This window comes from Eschrichtius robustus, chromosome 4 (assembly GCF_028021215.1).
Source record: "Eschrichtius robustus isolate mEscRob2 chromosome 4, mEscRob2.pri, whole genome shotgun sequence".
Classification (NCBI taxonomy): Eukaryota; Metazoa; Chordata; class Mammalia; order Artiodactyla; family Eschrichtiidae; genus Eschrichtius; species Eschrichtius robustus.
The window spans coordinates 124,525,291-124,550,692 of record NC_090827.1 but is presented as its reverse complement, the minus strand read 5'-3'; the positions used below and the strand labels follow the sequence as shown (position 1 = coordinate 124,550,692).

At 34.3% G+C, this 25,402-nt stretch overlaps 1 protein-coding gene across 3 annotated transcripts in view; it reads right to left on the bottom strand.

Moving 5' to 3' along the window:
• Positions 1-365: 365 nt before the first annotated feature.
• Positions 366-25,402, bottom strand: part of AP1AR (adaptor related protein complex 1 associated regulatory protein) — a 35,044-nt gene continuing 10,007 nt past the window's right edge. Inside the window, exons 3-11 of one of the 3 annotated variants that reach the window (XM_068543314.1) lie at positions 16,309-16,357; positions 15,789-15,815; positions 12,835-12,860; positions 10,390-10,486; positions 9,104-9,202; positions 7,081-7,139; positions 6,181-6,254; positions 4,976-5,104; positions 366-2,163 (exon numbers count right to left, since the gene is read on the bottom strand). In XM_068543314.1, the coding sequence (XP_068399415.1) occupies positions 1,898-2,163; positions 4,976-5,104; positions 6,181-6,254; positions 7,081-7,139; positions 9,104-9,202; positions 10,390-10,486; positions 12,835-12,860; positions 15,789-15,815; positions 16,309-16,357 (826 nt within the window). In that variant the 3' untranslated portion in view covers positions 366-1,897. Of the gene's footprint in view, positions 2,164-4,975; positions 5,105-6,180; positions 6,255-7,080; positions 7,140-9,103; positions 9,203-10,389; positions 10,487-12,834; positions 12,861-15,788; positions 15,816-16,308; positions 16,359-25,402 lie in introns of all 3 variants that reach the window. The other 2 variants (XM_068543315.1, XM_068543316.1) reach the window with 2 other exon arrangements.

Below are 25,402 nucleotides of genomic sequence, written 5' to 3'. Positions count from 1 at the left end.
AATTCACTCTCCCTAACATCCTACCAGATACAGTAGATTCTCCAATATTTGCTGAATAAATGTTATTTCTAGTGTTTTTTATAAACATATAAAGCAAGAAAGTTGATATCCTTTTCTTAGCAGTTCAAACACATTTTCAAGTTTAGTTCCATCCTGCTTTACCAATTCATTCCTTTTTGTCTTCATAGCAGATTTAATAAAATAATTACAAGTCAGGAGTCAAAACTGTCCATGTTTATGGAGTAAAACTAGTAATAATCAAATAATTTATTATTTTTAAATGTAAAAATGTGTTTATTCACAATCTTTGAGAAGTTACCATTCCTTCAAAAAATTCTTTATGAACAAAAAGCCAAGAAAAATTACAATAGTAGCTTATGCCAAACCAAAAATATACATCTGATGTATACAAACTTTAAAAAGCATAACACAGGCAACGTGAATATAGATTATCTTTAAAATAGTTCCAATGACATAGCTACAACTTAAATTATGTTGAGACATAAATAACAGCATTACCTAATATATTTACATATTTAAAGTGTCATATTTATTTCTATGAGATAAAAAAAGGTGACAAAACTATAGATGTCATTGCCCAGCAGTTCAAATATTGAAAGGGCCACATGATATTTTTAAAGTATAGCAAGAACTTTAAGTTACTATTTATATCTGGACCTTCCTATATTTTCGAGAACATGCACTGTCATTGTTGCAAGAAAAAGAAAAAAAAAACACTAAGGAAAAATTGAAAAACAGTTTGCTTACTAAAGTCATATTCAATCCTCAGCAAAATCAAGACAAGCAATCAGGGAGTGTCTTATGTCCTTGGCCTTTTAAATTGATACGTAAACTTTAGAGAAAAGAAAAGTTAACTGTATATCGTAAAATTCAGTTATATATATTGATTTACTTAGTTCCATCCCATTAAAGCACCTTGTATTACAAGGCAAAGGAAAGCTTAATAAAATCAATGGATTCTTTCATACCAGAAAGGATTTTATTTACTTTGAAATACCCATATTACCTTTTTCAGGTTTTCCTTTCTTAATAAATCACGCACAGAGAATATGTTCTGTGTAAAATCTTTCAAGACCATTCATTGGAAATACAGAATTTAAAAAAATGACAGTTAGAAATTTACTATATCAATTGAAGTCAATGTTCATTTATAGTGGCACAGAAAAGGACGTGAAAAACCTAAGTATATATATTTTCTTAAATATCTTTTGATTACTCACTTTAAGTGTCCAAACTCTGAAAGATTATTTTAACATATCATATACTTTGTTCAGATTGAGTCAACATTATTATAGTAGGATATGCAACAAGTGTAGAAAGAAACTGATACTTCGGCCTTTCTTTCGGGTCATCTACTCAAATTAATTGTGCTTACTATCACATAATAAAATTTAAGTAAGTCATAGGAATAAATAATGCTGGAAAAGGGAACACTATTCTGAATCTGAATCTGGCAGTCCCTCCCCACGCTCCTTTCACATCTGCTGAGAATTAACACAAAATGCCTTAATATTTTCGTAGTTAGCTACTGAAACAGTTAAGAAAGCATTCAAGGTGAAATTAATAAAACTATTTTAAAAGCTGAAAATCTACAAACAGTAAACAGGATTGCTATGAAGAAAAGAGTTAAAGAAATTTAATTAATAACATGACAGAACCATTAAATTGTTTTTGAAAAGCAGAAGGCAGATGATGAAATTGCACTTAATTCTGAAGCAATTCAGATATAACCTATCATTCCTATTCCTTTCTAATAAGCATTTATGACATGTTTCTTACTTCCCCTCTTACAAAAGGCTCAGCACAACCATTTATACATTCTAGTTGGTTTTAAACATTTGGTCATAACTGATAAACAAGATCACATAATCTTTCCCTATCGTTTTTGTTGATCCACATCATATTGCTTTAGGCCAGAATCAGACAGTTCTAATACAGGATTTACAAATCCAGAATACTCGGAATTGCCATTATCATCCATTTCGGCACTAACAAAATCATTCTCCCACTCCAGCCCGTTGGAATCATCAGAGGCTGATGTAGGATTACTTCCAGTCTTCTTGCTGCTATACTTAAGTGCTGCCTGGAGAATGTCTTCCTCTGTTTTGGAACGTTCTCTCATTGGAAGCATTCGATTCATTCCTATTATATGGGCAGGGTTATTAGAAATCTCAGTAACGATTTAAAGAGCTATATTAAAAGACTTAAACTATCAGACTTGATTTGTGCATTAACTTAAAAAGCCAGTCATACGGAAGCTTTTCTTAAGGGAAATGTTAGGGTATAATCCTACAGTGAACATTAATACTCAACAAAGGACAGTTTTGATGCAACACTGGTAATCTAGTAAGATGAAATTTCTGAAGAGCCATAAGTTAAGCAGAATGCATGGAGGATTTCAATTGCTGTTAGTCTTATATGGCCAAATTAGTGTGTCTGCAAAACTTCTTTCCTACCTAGATGACAATTTCATTTCTCAGAGATAATAATAACTCTAATGATAATGATAACAATATACACATTTCCAGCACTTACTAGGTTCCAGGTAGCGTTGTTTGCACTTGACATATATTAACTGATTTGATCCTCAACAACTCTATGAAGTTACGTACAGTACTATCATTATCCCCCATTCTGCAGCTGAGGAAACTAGGGCAGAAAGAGGAAAGTGATTTGCCCAAGGTCACACAGCAATAGAAGTGGTGGGGCAAGAAACAGATTTCATGCAGTTTGGCTTCAAAGTCTGTGCTCTTTTGCTAGTCTGACTCTAGTATAACAAAGTAGAGACATTTCTAGGGGAAACTGTTCTAGATCTAATTCTGAACAGAAAGAAATTGATCAGTAAAGTGAGTGTCAAAAATCGTGGAAGAAAAAAACATCATTTTGGCAGAAGGAAGAGAGGGAGGACAGAAAAGAAATTTGAATTTGCGAGTGCAGAATCAACACTGCTAATAGAATTAAAATCTAGGAAAAGAGATTATAAGAGAATATCTCTAGACACACCCAATAATTTTGTTTTCTGAGCTTAAAGAATCAGATCCTACAATAATAAAACAACATTTAAATCTAGGGACTTCCCTGGTGGTCCAGTGGTTAAGACTCCACGCTCTCAATGTAGGGGGCTGGGGTTCGATCCCTGGTCAGGGAACTAGATCTCGCATGTTGCAACTAAAGATCCCACATACCGCAACTAAGACCCAGTGCAGCCAAATAAATACATTAAAAAAAAAAAAAATCTATCACTATTGTCTGTCACTCCCCCAAAATCGCACACTCAACCTAGCAAACTAAATCATCCTTATAGACACAATAAAAATATGAGCTGGAGACTAATATAAGTTTGTGGATTTGTATTTAATTGAATAATATGTCTAAAGGAAGCTGGATTAGACATCATCAGGTTTCTACAGGGGTTCTGTCCTCTACCTAGTCTAGTTGAATAATTCTGTTATAATAACTTGAATAACAAACTTGAAAGTCATGTTATCTAAAAATTTGATTAGCATACAGTGAGGATGACAAATCAGGAATTAAAAGACCTGAAAGGCTTTAGATCAAATTGAACAAGATGCTAAAATAAAAATAAATTTAAAATCTAGATTGGGATCTAAATACACAATAACAAAAGTATAGGGTTGGGGAAACAGTGTTTAGCTGAGAAGGCTTAAGTAAATTAATGCAATCTTTGCTAAAGTTATTCAGTTTCTTTATTGATAAAACAAATGGCTCAACTAGAGGATATCTAAGGTCTATTCCATCTCAAAATTCTATGAAATATTTAATATTTAATATTAAAAAAAATTAAAGTTAAAGTTCCATATTCTGTAACTGATTCTTCCTTTTGGGATTACCTATTTCTTAAAATGAAAATAAAGACTTGGGCCTTATTCAGTGAAATAGCTGAATATTTTTTAAAAAATTAAAAAAAAAAAAAGTCCACATTTAGCTATAATTTTGAGTACCTGCTATGTGCCACACTATGTTCTGGGTGTTTTATATAAATTTTATTTAATCCTCCTAACATTCATGATTTAATTTGTTCAAATATTTATTGACTGTCTATTATGAGCCAAGCTTTTTTAGACCATCAGTATATAATAGTGAATTATCATTCTTGAAAGTAGGTTTATAATTCCCTTTTTATGATGAACTAACTGCAGTTTAGAAAGATTAAGAAACCTATCTAAAGTACCACAGCTGGGAAGACATACCAGGTAAAATTCAAACTCACGTCTGTGTTATGGCTTTTGTACTACCAACAGAACTAACAAATTGCTTATTTATTATGAACCAAAAGTTAATTAAATTTTGGCTTTAGGTTGCTCACAAGCGGGCAGCAATTCCTTCCTACAGAGTAAAATGGGCTGGATTACAAAAACCTTAAAATGAGAAACAACATTTATTTTCTAAATCTCAAGAAACACTAAGAACTAAGCAACTTTCAGACTTCCCTGGTGGCACAGTGGTTAAGAATCCACCTGTCAATGCAGGGGACACGGGTTTGATCCCTGGTCCGGGAAGATCCCACATGCCGCCGAGCAACTAAGCCCGTGCGCCACAACTACTGAGACTGTGCCCTAGAGCCCGTGTGCCACAGCTATTGAAGCCCACACACCTAGAGCCCATGCTCGGCAACAAGAAAAGCCGTTGCAATAAGAAGCCCACGTACCGCAACAAAGAGTAGCCCCCGCTCGCCGCAACTAGAGAAAAACCCATGCGCAGCGACAACGACCAATGCAGCCAAAAATAAAAACAATAAAAAAAAAAAAAGAATTAAGAAACTTTCTAAACAATTTACAACAAATGATAATCACTAATAAGAGTCTAAGAAATTTTTACACTGATTTTTCAAGGCCTTGCATTCATTTCAGTTTAAATAAAGTAAAATATAAAGTAGATTTCTATAAATTAACACAAATAAAAATATTCAGGTAAAATTGTAAATATAAAATACCTTCTTCATCTTCCCATTCTAGATCTAAAGATGTGCTGTCATCATTTCCACTAGTTGACTTAGTTTTGGTCATTAAATCACAACTGCTTTCTGTATTTGGTGTCAAAACTGTGGCATCTGATGAGAGTCCTAGAATATACACCAAATACAATTAGATGTGGTGAGCTATACTCTTTTACTACAACCATTTATTTTGCAATAATTATCTCTCTTCAAATCATAACATCATAAAAAACAATTATTGAAATCATTACATTGGTAAGTTTCTGTTAGAAATAGTATAAAGGGCTTTTCCCGCTTTCTTTTTACTTTTTTTTTTGCCATATAGCACAGTACACATGCAAATTTAAATGAATTATAAATTTTTCAAATATGATGAACTCTACGCAGTATTTTTAATAGTCAATTACAAAAGGGGGCAAAAAAAAAAGAAAAAATAAAAATGATAAATGAAAAGCAGCCTATATTTTCAAAAGGAACCACTACTATGCTTCCGTATCTGGGGAGCATAGGAGTTTTGACTTTTGAAACTTGGAGAAAAGTTTAATCTTCTAAATTAATTTGTAGTAAGTAAAATAAATACACTTTTGTGTACCTACTTCCCTTTTCTGGGAGGAGGAGAGGTGAGATCAGAGTGGAAATGGAAAAAGGAATTCCTGATTCCCTATGCATATCTACAGAAATAGCCTGAGGTTTTTCTTTGCTCCAACTCCTATTATTTTTTTATTTTTAAAATTTATATTATTGAAGTATAGTTGATTTACAATGTTGTGTTAATTTCTGCTGTACAGCAAAGTGATTTAGTTAATATGTATATATTTTTTCATATTCTTTTCCATTATGGTTTATTATATCGAATATAGTTCCCTGTGCTATACAGTAGGCCCTTGTTGTTTATCCATTCTATATATAATAGTTTGCATCTGCTAACCCCAAACTCCCAATCAATCCCTCCCCCTTCCCCCCTCCACCGGCAACCATAAGTCTGTTCTCTGTATCTGTGAGTCTGTTCCTGTTTCTCCAACTCCTTTTTAAAGAGGAAAAATAAAATTGTATCATTAAGGACTAGTTAATTGACTTATTTGGGCAACACAAATTGAAGGGCAGGAAGTTCTTCTCGAAAAACAGAGCCAGGATCTTCAATTATCTGTTTAACGTGGCATAAAGTAACCTTAAAATGAACGCAGATATTTTAAAAGACTTACTACTACTTCGAAAAACTTCATACTGTGACTTTATATTTCTCAAACAAGATTCAAAGTCATCTTCTGGTCCTGAACTGTAATAAAAGTGAAATAATTTTTTTTAATATATTCATAGTAGATACAACATAATTCATGCTTAAGTTAAATGATGGCATTTTGGTTTGAAAAGGTCTATCCCACACAAATTCATAATTGCTGTACAATTAGAATAACCTAGTCAAAACAGGTCTTACTTTTCCTAATGCTAGCAATAAATTGAAAAATAATAAGATTTTGGTTAGTCTTGAAGTCAAAATCCAAAGCTTAGCCATAAGTCTAACTTGTAATTTACAATAATGAAACATGAACAATTTTATTTGAGCGAGTAGGAAATACTCCTGGAAATGTGACATTGAAATGTATCTTCTAAAAAATGATCACACAGGGACTTCCCTGGCGGTTCAGTGATTAAGACTCCTTGTTCCCAATGCAGGGGGGCACAGGTTTGATCCCTGATCAGGGAACTAAGGTCCCGCATGCCCCATGGCACAGCCAAAAACAACAAAAAAAGATCACACATAAACTTTATTATAAGAAAAGAGAGGAGCTAAGGAAAACACAAACAACCAAGGCATAAACAATTTATCCAAAGGCATTCAGTGTGCTATTGCATCATATTCTGTATGAAAGATGTGACCACTCTTAAGAATGCAATAAAGTCAATTTAAAATAAATGATGATCATTTTCCAACATAAAGAAAGCAAATGTTCTCAGTATGCTTACAAGTGTCTTCAAGAAGCAATCATTTTTTATGCAACATATACACATGAATATGTATATAAGCATCCAGAGGTGAACTGTGTTCTCTTTGGAAATAATATTTTCTACCACAAAGGGAAGAAGTGTATTTCACTATTTACCTTTGATATTCTCCATTGTTTGAAGGATGGTATTGCTGCACAACTCTCTGTCTTTCTTGCTTTGGAAACATAATGCAACACAAAATCACTCTGTTGTAAAATTATGTTTTTTAACACTATTCATGCAATGCCAAAAAGTGTTATATTCTAGTTTCAGGGAAAAAAAAAACTTTAAAAGTTATTCTATTGAAGTTTTTTTTCCCTTAAATTAATCACTGCCCACTTCTATGTCCTCTTATTCATGGGTAGAATTTCTCTCAATTTTTCAGTGTATAATCCTTAAGTGGTCAGAATATTCATACTGTTATTAAAAAATAACTTTAAAAATATATATTGGTGTATCTGACTTCCTTATTACACCTAAGAACTTCTAATAACTTGAAAGATGAGGGGTAAGAAAGTAATAGTTAAAATGGTATATGAAGTTCTATTTTGGGTGAAATAAGTAGCAATTAAAAAAAAGATCTAAAAGACCTGGCTGGCTTGACTCAGAAATAATAAAAACAAAGGATTTAGAAAACCTGTCAGAGTTATGGCTCTGACAGTTATTACTGTATGTCCCTGGCATGTTCTTTATTTTCTGTTTCTTCATCTGTAAATTACAGATGGCTATAATACTGTCCTAGCAAATTCACAGGGCTACTGTTAAAATCAAATGAATTTGCATGTATCTGTATATCTTTGTGTGTCACATATGTTGTACAGACTGCTATGTGTTCCCATATCAATATTTATTCAAGGAAGAAAAAACTCAAGAACTCAGATTTTGCATATGGAATCATTTTAGTCTTTAAAAGGTGAGCAGCAGAGAATTTATTATAGCAAAAAGAGATGTCTAAATTATAACCAGAAAAATACTTTCCTTTCTTAGTAGAAGGTGAGTTAATTTTTAAACTTTCCCATTACTTAGAACTTACTAAAAAATAAAAATAAAAAAGATACTCCCTCACATAATCTAATTAATCTGCTGAAACACCAAAAAAAAAAGGAAAAAAAAAAGAGAGAGAGAGAGAGATGAAGAGCACGGATCCCATAGAAATCACAGAAACATGATACATGATTATTTAGTTCATCTAAGTTACAGTAATTATTATGTGACATAATCCTTGTACTACACTTCAGTTAACACTGCAGTAGAGTTCACACAGGCAAAAGATGGAGGAAGATACTAAATAGAAAAGTGGCTAAGCAGTGCTTGAATTCTGGCTCTGCCATTTATTAGCTGTAGGATCTTAAGTTACTTAACATCTCTGTCCCTTGGTTTCATCACCTATAAAATGGGGATTAAGAACACTACCTTTCTCCTAGGATTGTTGTGACGATTTAAGAAGGTAAAACATGTAAACAAATCAGAACAGTTCCTGACACTTAGCCATGGCTCCATAAATGTCTATTATTAATAGCTGTCTGGCATTATGACAATGTCATGTTTGAATGCAGCATGGTAAGATATGATAAATCTGTTGTTTTTTCTGATAATACATCAAAGATTTCCCAAGACCCAAACTCCCAATCTCCCAAAGACACAAGTATAAAGATGAGAAATACAGAGTATTCCTATGGGGCAAAATTGCTCAGCTTACCCAATTTTAGGAAGTATAAGAAAGTCTAGCAGTTCAAGAAATTGTTGAAAAAAAAAAACTCACAAAAATAAACTAAAAAATGCTGCAGAAATGATATTTAAAGGTTAGTTTTGCAATGTTTCATCTAAGAGTATATTTATTTTTCCAAAAGAATGCTGAATTTTGGAAAAGTATAAAGTTCATTTTTGGGATAAACAAGAATTAGCTTCTGGTAATTTCAAGTTAAACAGCATTCAGTATCAAGCATATAATTTGATGTTATTTCTAGCTGTTAAAGACCAACTAATTTGCCTTTAAAATTCCTAAGAGTATAGGAATAAATACATTTGTTGTTAAACAAGAAGCCCTTGATTCTAGGGGAAAAAAGTCCCAACTAAGATTTGTCACAGAAAATCAGGAGAAAAGCAGCCCTAATATATGTCGGGGTCTTTTCCCCTCACCTCCAAGAGCTTTCGCTGCTTTGCTGCCCTGGCTGCTTCACGCTGTGCAGCGTATAAAGCTTCTTCTTCTAGTCTTAACTTCTCTTCTTGTAAGGCTAACTGTACATGAACAAAACAATAAGGATTAACAAAAATCAGAACCTGTCTAACTGCTCTAAAAATAAAATGTTTCTATTTATAAAATAAAAAATAAATTATTAAAAAAAATAACTGAGCTCTACAAAGCATAATAGAATTAAAATTTCTGTGATTTCTCAATTTCTCTATTTACAAAATAATTCAAATGATATCAAACATGTTACAGAATTCTTTAGAAGTTGAATTATAAAGTAGAGCATCTAGTTTGCATAAATACAAAACTGTTGCTTTCTTTAGAATATGCAGTGATGTTCATTCTCAACAATCGTTCCAATGCCGATCACCCTGATTAGTTTCATGGTTTGGGCCCTCCTTAGTCCAAGGTCTTTAAAACTAAGGTCAATCATATCACTGCCTACCAAAGCGAAGTAAGCTTTCACAAAGTTCATGGTGCATGGATACACATGTCCTGTATTTTATTACCATCAAGTTATTAAAAAATTACTTCCAAATTTAAGTTCCTGCCATTCATAATAGCATACGAATTGCTTTAATGATAATCTACTGCAAGTCAAATCAAATTTAAAAATCAAATTTCAACACAATATTTTTCTTTAGCCTAATATTAGCATCTATTGTGTAGCTTAAGTTAATGCTGTTGAAATCACTAATTGGTGATTAAACAGACTATTTTTAAATGTATAATGGGATATGACTAATTCCATTTAGTTTAGTGAATGCAAAACTATAATTACAGGCCACCTCTGTAAATATATTAAAGTAAATATAACGTTTATGACTGTTAGAAGTACTTGGTTCACTTACTAAGAATAAATAAATCCAAGACCAAAAAAAAGATTTAAAAAAATAAACCACTTATTGTGAAACAGAGTAATTTTTAAAGTTAGTTTTAAACACAAAGGTGCATGTATCTTGCCAGAGTCCCTACTTGTGAATTCAGAAATTATTTTCAGAAGAATGTATTCTCTTCACTTATTGGCAGCATATGATTTCTGATAAAGTGAACCAAACTAAACCAAATTATTATAGGCTGGAATAATTTTTTAACTTTTAAATCATTTTCACCTCTATATATCTAAATTTAGGTCCAATGAGTGTTCACATGCAATATATTATTTAATGATACTTTTCCCATATAAACAGAGACTTTATTATAATATATACTTAAGCAACGTAAGACTATTTACCTCTTTTTGGATTTTCATATCAAGATCTTTCTGTTTTTCAACAATAGAATCATAATGCTTCTCTCTTAGGTCAACAATTTCTTCCTCAGTAAGAGGCCTACAGAGAAAAATAAGGCAGAAAAAGAAAGAAAAGGAAAAAAAAAAAGTGCTGACGAGTCCAAGTTAAATAAAATACTCATAAAATCAGTGAAATTCTGAAATTTTACTGTCAAAAATGTATTAAAGCAATTTGATGCTATGATTTCAATTGTCAGAGTAAAAAATGATACATTCTAATACTTGTTATAATTTGGCATATAAGTTGAATAAGATGATATACTATCAGAGTACCTTTTTTAAGCCCTATGATCAACTTTAAAGAAATGTGGACTCCCTTTACTTTGGCTCTTCAGCCATCTGACTATATCCCAAAATGTTCATCATAAAATATAAACCTCAGTATACTATACTCTGATCTCAGCCCTCATATCATTTTGGAACTCTTAACTCTCATACCCACCGCCCTTCTATTTATCCTGCTCAATCCCTCTAACCACCCCAGGCCCTTGATCCTCCCTTTTCTCTCGGTTTATCGATCCTGATCCTCTCCTGGCTTTACTTCACTTATAACCAGTGTGGACTCTGCGGCAAATCTGAAGTACTTTCTCACCCACATACTCGCCTTCCTGCACACCTGTCATTATGCCTTATTCACCCAGATTACTCATTCTCTGACCTTGGATCATTTCCATGATTAGCTCTTTCTGCTGAGGGCTGCGAGAGAAAATCCAACATCTGTTTGGCCCTCTGACCCTAGCAATAACCCTTTACTTATACATGGCCAACTCCCTCTCACATCCTATGCTAACTACTTCAAAATCTTCACAAACACACTCCTTAAGTTCTTCATTCAAACTCTTTTCTCTTAGAAGTCAATTTCACCCCACTCTGAGACATGACGAGCCTGTCTCCAACCATCAAATCCCTCAACTTCTTGCCAGTCCTCCTCTTACCTGAGTCTATCCTCCCCACTCTTCCCTCCTTCCTCTAAAGAGGTGGTATTCCTGAATAAATATTCCAGGTCACCTGTCACACTTATACTTGATTCACTCATCACTGATGCTACCCCACACAACCTTCACTCCAGAGAATTCTGTGGGACGTTGCCCCATCAATTAGTACCTCTTCTCTTGAGTCTACTCGTTTTGTCTGTTTTCACCTCTCTTCCTTGTGAAGATTGGAAGAAAGGAAGGAAAGAAGAAAGGAAGAAGGAAAAACTTTCATTTGACCTATACCTATCTCTAACTACCGCTCCCTCTCTCCTTCCCATGTCAGCCAAAATGTCTGAAATTAAAAGTTTATTGATAGCACATCTAGCACTTACTATGTGTCAGGTTCTTTTCTATGCGCTTTACATATATTGACTAATTTTAATTCTCCACACAACCCTGTAAGGTAGATACGGAGATCATACGTATGAGGGAAATGAGATGAAGACAGATTATGTCCAAGTAAGTCATATAGTATGTGGCAAAGCTAGAATTTGAACCCAGGTAGTCTAGCTCCTTGCTCCTAACAACTGTGTTTCTCTTCCCTTCTATGTCCTTACTTCCCATTCTCTCATCAGCTCACAACAGTCTGCCTCTGCTTTCATCGCTCTACTAACTCTAACAAAGGTAATCAATGGCTTCTATGTTGCCAAATAGGAGACACTTTAAGTCCTTATATTATTTCTTCAGTTCCATGTGGCAATGCTGACCATTCCCTCCGTTCCATCTGTCAGTCTGTCTCTAGCTCCTCCCTTGGCTTTCTATGCTCTCCTGGTTCTTTTTGCCCACTGCTTCTTGGCTATCTTCTGAATCCTCTTCTAGTGTCTGCCTATTCAGTCTTCAGACCAACTGCTCTCTCTCCCTGCTCCAATCACCCCACTTCCTCCCCCTTCCCCAACTTCAGGTCTTGATAATTATCATGGTTATAACCAGCCATGTATAAGGTAATGTCTCCTCCTACTTTTGTTCCTTTAGCCCTAACTTGTGCCTAGGGCTTTTTGTTTGTTTGTTTTTTGAGGTATTACTTATATAAAGTAAAAAACATGATTAGTAAAACAAGTTTTAGAATGTCATAAGGAAGCAAAAGGGGGGGATAAAGTTTTACAAATTCAAAGAAATGTACTTATCAATATTAATATATTAAATAGGTTTTTTAAACTAAAATACACATAACAACTTAGGTTCAGTAGGAAAGCACTTAGGCACTTATGTAGATTAAATTCTTTAATGTTCAAAACAACCTTTTGAGATATGTTATTATTTGCCTCAATCTTATAGAAAGAGAAAACCAAGGTCCTGAAATGTAAACTGTTCAATGCCTCAAAGCAAGCAAATGACAGAGCTTGGATTTTCAGAGAGCTTCTTATAGTTCACATAGAAGTCGTTTGTTTTATTTACAAAAAAAAAAAAGCCTTACCTATGATTGCTTCCTGGGCTTTCCCCCTGTGCAAGAATTAATTAAACAATTATACAAATTTCACTAGCTGAATTCTATTTAAGGCAAGCCAATAAAATTTTTATTTAATCAAAATATTTTCTGCTTATCTATTTTACCTTGGTAACAAATTTCATTATTAAAAGTATTTTAAACAAAAAGCTTTAACATTTTACTATTTCTCAAAGGCAAAATTTAGTTTAATAACTATCTTAATTATATAGCAACCAATTGTTGGACATTTCCTAATTTTTTATAACAAATATTTACTCTACACCAAATGACCTTCTGGGTTCAAGATGGTACTAGAGAACATATTCTCTATGTTCTCATCATTTACAATTGATCTTCTTTATTCGCAGATTCTGGATTTGCAAATTCACCAATGAGTTAAAATTTATTTCCAACATCAAAACCAATGCTCCCCTCACTCTTATGGTCATTCATGGGCATGCACAGAGCAGCAAAAAATCTGGTTGCCTGACATACACATTCCCAGTTGAAGTAGAAGGTGATGCTCTGCCTTCCTGTTTCGGCACTCTTACTGTGCCCTCTTTGCAGCCTATGCAGTGTCACTTTTTGCATTTTTGTGCTTTTTTGTTCCTGATTTTGCTGTTTAAAATGATCCCCATGTGTAGTGCTGAAGTGCTGTCTATTGTTCCTAATCATAAGAAGGTGTGACATGCCTACATGTGCCTACACATACATGTGTTAGATAAGCTTCATTCAGGCATGAATTATTAGTGCTGTTGGTAGTGAGTTCAAAGTTAATGAATCAATAATATACATTAAAATAAGGCGTCAAACAGAAACATAAAACAAGGTTGTATATTGATCAGTTGATGAAAATGTTGTGATCAGAAGCTTGTAGGAAGCTAATTCTGTATTTCCCCTAGGAGTAATGTTCCAGTATCCACTAATTCAGTATTCACGGCAACTTCATAGAATCTAACTACCACAAATAACGAGACTGCTTTTGTTCTCTTTTGTGGGATTCTGAAATTACCTATAGTTTTTTCCTCCAAAGCAAACTGTAACTACTTTCAAGACTGATTTGGATTTATGCATTTCTTACACATTTGTGCTATTCACATCTCACAATTAAAATATATGACTAAGTAACAGCAGAAATAAAATTTCAAATGGTCCAAATTAACTTAGGAAAAAGCACTACAAAGCAGGATGTGACATTCAACTAAACCAAACACTAACTATGACGTGAGAGAGGAAAAGACTGGTTAGCAAAACAAACAAACAAACAAACTCAGACCAAACAAAACGCACCTTAGGAAAACACTTGGAATCACACATTCTTTTAAAAAGCTGTATGATGGGGGGATGAACTATATTGAAGGTTAACAGAAATCTTACATTTAGTACTTGTCAGAAACTTTAAAAATATCATGTTAAGTGTTTGTTTAAAAAAATACACAGGGCTTCCCTGGTGACGCAGTGGTTAAGAATCCGCCTGCCAATGCAGGGGCCACGGGTTCGAGCCCTGGTCCGGGAAGATCCCACATGCCGCAGAGCAACTAAGCCCATGTGCCACAACTACTGAGCCTGTGCTCTAGAGCCCGCAAGCCTAGAGCCTGTGCTCCACAACAAGAGAAGCCACTGCAATGAGAAGCCTGCACGCTACAACCAAGGGTAGCCCTCGCCGCAACTAGAGAAAGCCCGCACGCAGCAACGAAGACCCAATGCAGCAAAAAATAAATAAATAAATAAATAAAAATTTATTAAAAAAAAAATACACAAAATTAATGCTACTTCTGAAGAGGGAAAGAAATGAGATTCTATGAAACACTAAAATATTTGGGAGAAATTTTACTGGGAAACAAAAGGCTAAGACAGGTCCTCAAATATATTCTACCAGATAATAATAAATATTATTACTATTTTAAAAATGGATTTATACCCAAATTAATTTGGGAAATGCTAAATTGGACAAGTTTAAATAATTTTCTTTAACAGTTCTTTAACAATTTCTCTAATAGCTCTTCCCAGAACCTTTAATATGCCAATTTACACTCTGAGACTAGTATTCTGTACACACTCTGGGAAATACTGGGCTAAAGAATAATTTAAATTTGGTTTAATACATTTTTCTCTTTCCTTAGAAAACAAAAATGATGAAGAAAAAAAATAACTTGCAATGTTCTTCTAGTCAAATTCACTTTAGAGATGTGGAAAGTAGGCCCAAGGCAGGTTAAATAATTTACACAAACTCATATAATTAGTTTAGCAAAGTTGGAAATTAACACACAAACTAAAACTCTTCTAACTATACCAGTGCATAAGAAATATATACCATATTTCACTAATTCTAAAATGTACTTTTTTTTTTTTCCATTTTAACATTTCTGTACTTGGGATGCATCTTAAAATTGATTTTTAGATGAGGTGAAATACAAAAATCAACAAAAAGAATAACTTATAAAAAAGATAATGGCTAAAGTCAGAAAGTGATTGTAGAACAAACATGTATAAATTCTACCCTCAGAAATCTATAAAAACTATGGTCAAACAATGGGTCTACTCTGGATTGCTGAGGAATTTTACCTTAGGTGAGATGGCAAGATGTTAGAAATATCTTTTTTTAAAGTTCCTCAAGTTCTACAGAATACTTTAAAAACCTGTTTTATATATATGTATACATATACACACACACACATATAATATATAACTGATATATGAAACTATATATAATATATATGTAGTATATATAGTATCACATATGTTAAATAATAGAAAATTCTGAATAATTTGCTAATATAAATTAGGAAAAGAAGGAAACGATAAGGGACTAAAAAGTAAAAATAACAACTAAGAAGTAAAAATTCTAAAATAAAATATAATAAAAATTAAAAAAAATAATTGTCAGAACTTATGACTAATGAGAACAAATTTGGATTTTATACTGCTGTGAAAATACTTACTTCATCACTTTCTACTAGATTCTCAAACTGAAACAACAAGAAAGTGAGTGTTAGGATGAATATTTGTCTAAGGTACATATCTCACAAAAAATTATATGGCGGAGTTGCTCAAAATCAACTTGCTGTTTTGATCCTGCCACACCTCTACTAGGGCAGACCAATGATCTGTCTCTAGAATCACTGGCTTCTATAAGCCACTATAATTGATAGAAGTGTACCCTCTCCCTCAGTTGTGTAGGGCAGAAAAAAGACAAAAATAAACAAAAAAACCCACCATTTCTTAAGTAGAAATAACAATTCTACTAGAAGAATGGGATCTTAATCTTTTGCAAACTTGTTCTCCCTATTCATGCTTCCCCCACCACTCCAATTCTCTCCCTATTCACTAGTATCAATAATATTGAAATATAAATAGTCCATACTAAATTTAGGTACAGAGCCTTCCCCTTACTTAAAAAAAAGTGTCTCTCCTGCCCTTCCGAAGGTAGTTTTATTCAATCAGATTTACGACTCTACTTACCTCTATAGTTAAGTGCTCACCTCTTGAGCATGTTCTAAAATACTTGGATCTGGGAAGAAAAACAGGAAAACAACTTTAAAAACTACAATCAATCCTGTGGCATAAAAACATTTCCTCAAAAGCAACTTTAAATTCTCCAATATATAGTATCTTATATTTACAAAAAGAAACCACTAAACTTACATAAGAATATAAACACTCCAGATTTTTAAACTTAGTTGTGGGTTTAGAAGTGTTTAGTCAACCAATATTTTTCTATTGGTCCTAATATTTTCTACACCTGTAATAATAAGTTAATTTACTATATTTACTACATAGAACAGAATACAATTAAATTTAAAACTTTATCTCATTATTTTTACTGTATCAAGAAAAATATCTTGTTAAAGTACTGCTGTGTTAAATAATGTATAAGAGCATGTTCCCAATTTTGTTAAACATTTGCAAAACAACAAAAATCTAAAAAAGATATACGCCAATATGCGAAGAGTAGTTATCTCTAGATGGTGGGATCATATATGTTTATATAAAGCTTAGGTGCTGGGGTTTCCCTGGTGGCGCAGTGGTTGAGAATCTGCCTGCCAATGCAGGGGACACGGGTTCGAGCCCTGGTCTGGGAAGATCCCACATGCCACAGAGCAACTAGGTCTGTGAGCCACAACTACTGAGCCTGTACGTTTGGAGCCTGTGCTCCGCAACAAGACAGGCCGCGACAGTGAGAGGCCCGCGCACCGCGATGAAGAGTGGCCCGCACTCGCCACAACTAGAGAAAGCCCTCGCACAGAAGCGAAGATCCAACACAGCCAAAAATAAATAAATTAAAAAAAAAAAAAAGATATACATACTACTCTGTATTAAAAAAAAAAAAAAGCTTAGGTGCTTTTTATTCTCATCCCATGCCTGCACAAATAAAAGAAAGAAAATGAAAAACAATATACATCACATATACATCAACCAAATAATCCATTACATTAATTTTTCCAACTAGGATGAAATATTGACTTTAATTTTAATTTCTCCTCACAATGTATACATATATCAAATCACCACAATGTATACTTTAAATGTCTTGCAATTTTGTCAGTTATACCTCAGTAAAGCTGAAATTTAAAAATTCTGGTTATTATCTTCTGCTCCTACTAGTGAAACTTACATGTAGTCAAATAAGCATCTCCTTTGTTATATCTGCTCCAAAGATATCACCACATTCTGTTAACTATATGTCCTCTAACTATTATAGTATGAAACCTGGTACAGGACAGAGCCCCTCAAGCTCCTTTACTACTGGAAGTACCAGGAAATTTTAAGACTTTCACTTATAATGTGGATCCTGTTATTGCTGCCTAAATTGATGGCACAGAAGACCCCCCATCCTCCCATGGGGATCCAAAATCACACTATGGGTTCCTAATGTGTCAGGACTCTTGAACAAAAAGCACCCCTTTGAGAGATGGGAAGAATCCTGGGGTTATGACAGGTCAGAATGCTTTGTGTTATGAGTGTTATGTGTGCAGAGGTGGTGGATGGGTTTAGTAAAAGAGAATGGTATATTATCATGACTAAGTTTTTATTACCATAAAGAAGAAAAAAAGCAATTTTTCCTGTACAATCTTTATTTGCTAACAGATGCAAGGTAGTTTTATTGCCCATTAAGAGATCATTGGTAAAAATGGAACATTTGGTATTGTCATCCCATAGATCTAATAATTCATGGAACATATCCAATATAAATAAAATACCCCAATTCTCTAGGCATCTAGTGCTCCCATTCTTTTATTTTCCCTATTTCTCAAATAAAAACAGACATGAGTTGAGCCTTCCAGTAGCACTGTGTTCTGGCATTAGGATTCATGCATAAAGTGCTATACGCTCTCCCTCAGCAACCATCACTCTCTTCCCTGAATGAAGAGTTTGCCTCTGATTAATCTATTTCCTCTTCCAGGCTTACTGAATGATATAACTGAATAGTAAAATAAAGTTTAGTAATACCAAGTATCCCAGTATAAGCCATCAGTGTGACTTCACTGCTGAAACAAAGCCTGAAGCTAAGACTGTCTCAATACAAACCAGGGGAAGTAACTGTTGCACTACACTTACATTAGATGGCACAGTACTGTGTTCTGTCCCAATTTTATACAGATATATAGCTAACTTCAGTAGAAGCCCAAGGTGTTGGCTGTTGTAAATGTCTACCTTTTCTGTTCCCTCTCTCCACATCTAACTATGATGAGGACAATCATGCTCTTGCATGACTCTGACTCCCTGATTATCTGACCAACCTAGATCATAGCCATCCCCCAGTCCTCATTTGATTGGTTCAGGGTTATAGAGAAACTGACCAGACAGAGATATACCCTCCTGAGAGCTCTAGGGAGTTGCTAGGGGTTATACTTCTGACAATCTGCAAAGAGGAATGAAATCAATTGAAAGAGTGTTCTGACAGTGTTGAAGTCATCCCTAAGGACCAGTTGCATCCCTGCCCTGCCCTGCCCATAGTTTCCTTAGTACCTGACAAACCTAGTATCCTTATAAGAAATTCTACCTTTTGCCTATGATAGTTTGATTTGGGTTTCTGTCTCCATAACCAAAGTCCTGTCTAATAAGTAAACAAGAGTCTAAGGGACAGAATGGCAAAAGAGCAAATTAAAAAAATAGCAAAAAAAATTTTAATGGAAGGAAAACAAAAAAGCAAAATAAGTTTGGAAGAAAATTCAAGCTTTCCTTTTAGGACAGATTAGATTGAGACCTTATTACTCACAAAGGGCACATACTGACTCCTACTACCATAAATGCTAAGATTATATTGATAGATTAAAGTAATATGCAATTTGGCAAACTCAGGGGTAACATTTTTATTAGAAGAGCTTTATCCTGGAATTTATCTGAAAAGAAGATGAGAAACTTTGTGATACATATTTTAAAAGTAATTAGAAAGGCAGTTTTTGAAAGTATCCTTTCAGATTTCAGAGTGCTCTCCATTACTTAAGTAGTAAATCAAAGAAACTGAAACTAAAATCTTTCTGTATTACTGGATGCTTAAAAGCCTAACACATTTTGAATGTGACTTTTTCAGTATTTCCCATTATAAACTGTCCTGACAGGAATAAAGATGCAGACGTAGAGAATGGACTTGAGGACACGGGGAAGGGGAAGGGGAAGGGGAAGCTGGGAAGAAGTGAGAGAGTGGCATGGACTTATATATACTACCAAATGTAAAATCGATAGCTAGTGGGAAGCAGCCGCATAGCACAGGGAGATCAGCTCAGTGCTTTGTGACCACCTAGAGGGGTGGGATAGGGAGGGTGGGAGGGAGACACAAGAGGGAGGGGATATGGGGATATATATTGTAAAAAAAAAAAAAACTGTCCTGATATTTTGTGTTCTCTTTTTAAAATATTTTTTTAACATCTTTATTGGAGTATAATTGCTTTACAACGGTGTGTTAGTTTCTGCTTTACAACAAAATGAATCAGCTATACATATACATATATCCCCATATCCCCTCCCTCTTGTGTCTCCCTCCCACCCTCCCTATCCCACCCCTCTAGGTGGTCACAAAGCACTGAGCTGATCTCCCTGTGCTATGCGGCTGCTTCCGACTAGCTATCGATTTTACATTTGGTAGTGTATATAAGTCCATGCCACTCTCTCACTTCTTCCCAGTTTATCCTTCCCCTTCCCCGTGTCCTCAAGTCCATTCTCTACATCTGCATCTTTATTCCTGTCCTGCCCCTAGGTTCTTCAGAACCTTGTTTTTTTTTTTTTTAGATTCCATATATATGTGTTCGCATATGGTATTTGTTTTTCTCTTTCTGATTTACTTCACTCTATATGACAGACTCTAGGTCCATCCACCTCACTACAAATAACTCAATTTCATTTCTTTTTATGGCTAATATTCCATTCTATATATGTGCCACATCTTCTTTATCCATTTATCTGTCGATGGACACTTAGGTTGCTTCCATGTCCTGGCTATTGTAAATAGTGCTTGGCATATTCTAAGAAAATGGGGGCCTGAATGGCTAGAGTGGAGGAGAAAGGGAGATAAAGCCTGAGAAGTAGCCAGGGTCACACCATAGGCCTTTGTAGGCCATGGGAAGGGTTTTGGATTTTATTCTTAATTAGATGAGAATTCACAAAAGAGAATTTGTTTTTTTTGTCTTTGGCATTTACTTTTCCCCCAATTATCTTTTTATACATGATTTGTTCAAATCAGATTTTAAACAAGGTGCACACACTGCATTTGCTTGTTAGGCCTCTTAAGCCTCTTTAACAGCCCTCCCTCCTGCACCATCACCTTTTTTCATGTCATTTGCCCCACAGAATTTCTCACTTCCTAGATCTGGCTGATATTTTTCCTCTTGGTATTATTAAAGTTTTTCCTCTATCCTCTGTATTTCCTGGTAATTTTATTTAAAACCTTGATTATATTGAGTGCAATTTTTTTAGGCAAGAACCCTTCATATGTGGTACTTGCTACTGAATCAAATTATGAGGAACTTTATTTTTGTCTGCTTCACTTTTACTGACACTAAGAATGACCTGTAGGTTCAGGTATTATCCGTCTAATCCATCCCTTACAAAGCTTCACATCATCCTTTTACCAAATGGTTTTAGCATCCATTGATAAAATCATTTCAGCTCTATTATTTCATTAGAAGGTACAAAAATCATGATTTTTTATTACTAACATTCCTTAAGAATTTATTAGCGGTATAAAAACTTCAGTGGAAAATCCAGAATAGATGATCTGCCATAAGTTTTAAGAGGCCCAATTAGGAAGCTATCATAATAGTACAGCAGAGAAATGATGGTAGCTTGGATCACCAAATTGAAGTAATGAGAAGTAGTTCTGAAGAAAAGGCTGATAGAATTTCCTAATATATTAGCTGTAAGAGTATATATTAAAAGGAAGAATCAAGGATGCTCCTAAGTTTTTGGCCTGAACAACTAGAATGGAGTTGCCATTTACTGAGATAAAGAAGTCTTGGAAAGGAGCAGGTTTGTGTTTTTAGATGCCTTGAGCTTGACGTCCGCACAGTTAAGAGTCTAGATGAGAGTCCTCTATTCAAATTCCAAGCCTAGAACATTAACATCAGTCCAAACACCCCTTGAGAGTACTTTCTATAACTAACCCTGGGGCTACTTCTCAATCTCAGATCAGTAAGAACACTATACTTTTCTTTCTTGCTTCAAACCTAGGAAATTAATCTTGTTTTCTTTTCCTATCCTAAGGAATGTTGGCTGTAGACAAAGATGCAATGTCAGCAATCTTTCCCCTCCTATACATATGCTTCATGTTATCACCAATACAGACACACGTCTATGGTTTTTAAGGATTTTACTTCTAATCACTATGGAAAAATATAAGTATAGCTTTTTCCTGGGACAGAGAGGAAGAATGAGTTATCTCTGAACAAGTTAGAAATATAGGAACCAAAAATTAAAACTACAAAAACAATACAGAATGGATCCGTTACCTTGACAAGCTGGCTCACCTTTACGAAACAGAATGGCTCCTGGGTTTTAAGACTTAAAGGAGAGGTAATAAGATGACATCTAAAAGAAGAACATGATAAGTAGAGAAAATGGAAGACCAGAACAAAGAGAAGCAAATGTTAGCAGAGTTCATCCAAAGTCTACCTGTACTAGGGTCCCTGGTTCAAGGAACTGAGCTGTCTGGCCCCGGTGGTAGGTAATGCTCCAAGGTAATGAGTTATTTGAATTGTATAATTAACTTTTTCTGAATCTATTCTCACTAAGCACCTCCACCTCATTATTCTTTACTCATAATGAAAGAATGTCCTTATCTCAAGATACAAGTACTATATAGTTCCTGGACAGTTATATTTTTCATTTTTAATTCCTAAATTTGCCTTTGTTTTTTTAATATCTGACCCAATAAGGCTGAGAGCAAGAGCCTGAGACAAGGTGAAATCACCAATGTGGTTGTTCAAACAAAATTACTATGTATCAATGAGACAACAAAACTAGCCACAGGAAAAATCACAGGGCTTAATCAGGTCTCCCAAGTACTGTGCACTTATATTTCATTATAGTACAATACATAGCTCCTGGTTGGGAATATTTTCTTCAACAATGAAGTTTTAGTTGTGTATAAGGAGGCACTGTTTAAAAAAAGAGCAAAAGAAAATGAGATAAAAAGAAATAGGACCATAGTCTAAAACCAGAAATTTGGTACTAACCAATTAAAGAACATTTCCAACAACATTCAGCGAAAGTTAAATCTTAGAAGGAAAGATAAAAAACAGAGTAAAAGCAATGTTTACTGCAAAGGCCTGACTCTTGATTACTGTTATTTAATTTAGAGAAATAACATTTTGCTTCCTTCAATTTGAAAAAAAATTAGTACTTTATTGACTTGAAGTTTCTGACTATATATGACGCTACAAAACTAAAGTGTAACAAACAGGCTATTTCTATAATGGACAGCAAAGAGAGACTTATATTTACTGAGTACCTACAATGGGTAGGTTTGGTTAAGTATGTATGAGCTTAGTTTTTATATGTATTTTACATACATTCCTTCCCACAATAATCCTAAGGTACTGTAATCTTATTGAGTGGATCTTCACTGTCTAATATGACAGCCACACATGTGGCTATCAAGCACTTTGACATGCGGCTAGTCTGAATTGAGAAGGTTATTTGAAATACAAACTGGAATTTGGAGACTTAGTACAAAAAAAAAAAGAATATAAAATATCTAGCTCCAATAACTAAGCTCTTTATAACATATATCCATGATCAAACACATATCTTTTATGTTGTTTCCTTAATCCTCCTCCAAGTTTAACTGATCATAGTTCTGCAGTTAAAAACACTGATGTTCATGTTCGAATACTACTTGTGCAACTTGTAAACTAAAAAGTATGCTGATTTTACATGTAATGCTGCTCACAATAGGTGCTTTTAGTACACTCTTAGAACAAAAAATAAGTTTGTATTATACATAAAAAGTTTTTCATTAAATATTGGGGGTAGATAAATCTGGTGACATTTAAAAGAAAATCTGGTCTAATATCTTCATCATTAACTTCTTAAGAATCTAAAAAATAAAGGAGAATGGCCATCCTACTTTTGCAGACTCTACTGTTAGCATTTAAGTGGGTCATATTGGACAAAGCTCCCTAAATTTACTAAGAAAAATTATAAAATCAAACAGTATACAACAATTTAAGATTTTTCTATTATGCAAACATGATTGCTTGAAAATAAAAATACAAAGCTAAAAACCATATTCTCTGCTTTCATATGTGTAACATTTGACTAAAGCTATTGAATATCAAATTAATTTCATTTACAGGCATACTTCAGAGATAGTGTGGGTTTGATTCGAGACCATTACAATAAAGTGAATACTACTGTAATAAAGCAAGTCACACGAATTTTTTTGGTTTCCCAGTGCATATAAAAGGTATGTTTATTATACCTATTATCTTGTAATAACCTATAATGGAGTATAATCTGCAAAAATACTGAATCACTATGCTGTACACCTTAAACATAATATTGTAAATCAACTATACTTCAATTTAAAAAAAGTTATGTTTACACTATACTGTAGTCTATTTTTTTTATACTGTAGTCTATTAAGTGCGCAATAGCATTATGTCTAAAAAAAAAATGTACATACCTTAATTAAAAAATACTTTTTTGCTAAAAAAAGCTAACCATTGACTGAGCTTTCAGAGAGATCATAATCTTTTTGCTGGTGAGGGTCTTGCCTTGGTGTTGAGAGCTGCTGACTGATGAGGGTGGCGGTGGCTGAGGGGCGGGTGTCTGTGGCAATTTCTTAAAATAAGACAACAAAGAAGTTTGCTGCTTGATTGGCTCTTCCTTTCACAAATAGTTTCTCTGTAGCATGCAATACTGTTTGATAGCATTTTACTCAGTAGAGCTTCTTTCAAAATTGGAGTCAATCCTTTCAAACCCTGCCACTGCTTTATCAACTAAGTTTATGTAATATTCTAAATCCTTTGTTGTCATTTCAACATCTTTACAGCATTTTCACCAGGAGTAGATTCCATCTCGAGAAACCACTTTGTTTGCTGACCCATCAGAAGCAACTCCTCATCCATTAAAGTTCTATCATGAGATTGCAGCAAATCAGTCACATCTTCAAACTCCACTTCTAATTCTGCTTCTCTTGTTATTTCCACTACATCTGCAGTTACTTCCTCCACTGAAGTCTTGAACCCCTCAAGGTCATCCATGAGGGTTGGAATCAACTTCAAAACTCCTGTTAATGTTTAAATTTTGACCTCTTCCAATGAATCACGAATGTTCTTAATGGCATCTAGAATGGTGAATCCTTTCCAGAAGGTTTTAAATTTACCTTGCCCAGATCCATCTGAGGAATCACTATCTTTGGCAGATATTGCCTTACAAAATGTATTTCTTAAATATAAGCCTTAAAAGTTGAAATTACTCCTTGATCCATGGGCTGCAGAATGGAGGCTGTGTTAGCAGGCATGAAAACAACATTAATCTCATTGTACATCTCCATCAGAGCTCTTGACTGACCAGGTGCATTGTCAATGAACAGCTGTATTTTGAAAGGAAACTTTTTTTCTGAGCAGTAGATTTCAACAGTGGGCTTAAAATATTCTGTAAACCATGTTGTAAACAGATATGCAGTCAATTAGGCTTTGTTGTTCCATTTATAGAGCACAGAGTAGATTTAGCATAATTCTTAAGGGCCCTAGGATTTTTTGAATGGTAAATAAGCACTGGCTTCAACTTACAGTCACCAGCTGCATTAGCCCCAAACAAGAGAATCAGCCTGTCCTTTGGAGCCAGGCATTCTCCTCTCTAGCTATGCAAGTCCTAGATGGCATCTACTTCCAATAGAAGGCTGCTTCATCTACATTGAAAACCTGCTGTTTAGTATAACCACCTTCATTATCTTAGCTAGATCTTCTGGATAACTTGCTGTAGTTTCTATATCAGCACTTGCTGCTTTCCCTTGCATTTATAAAGATGGCTTCTTTCCTTAAACTTCATAAACCAACCTCTGCCAGCTTCAAACTTCTCTGCTGTAGTTCACCTCTCTCAGCCTTCACAGAAT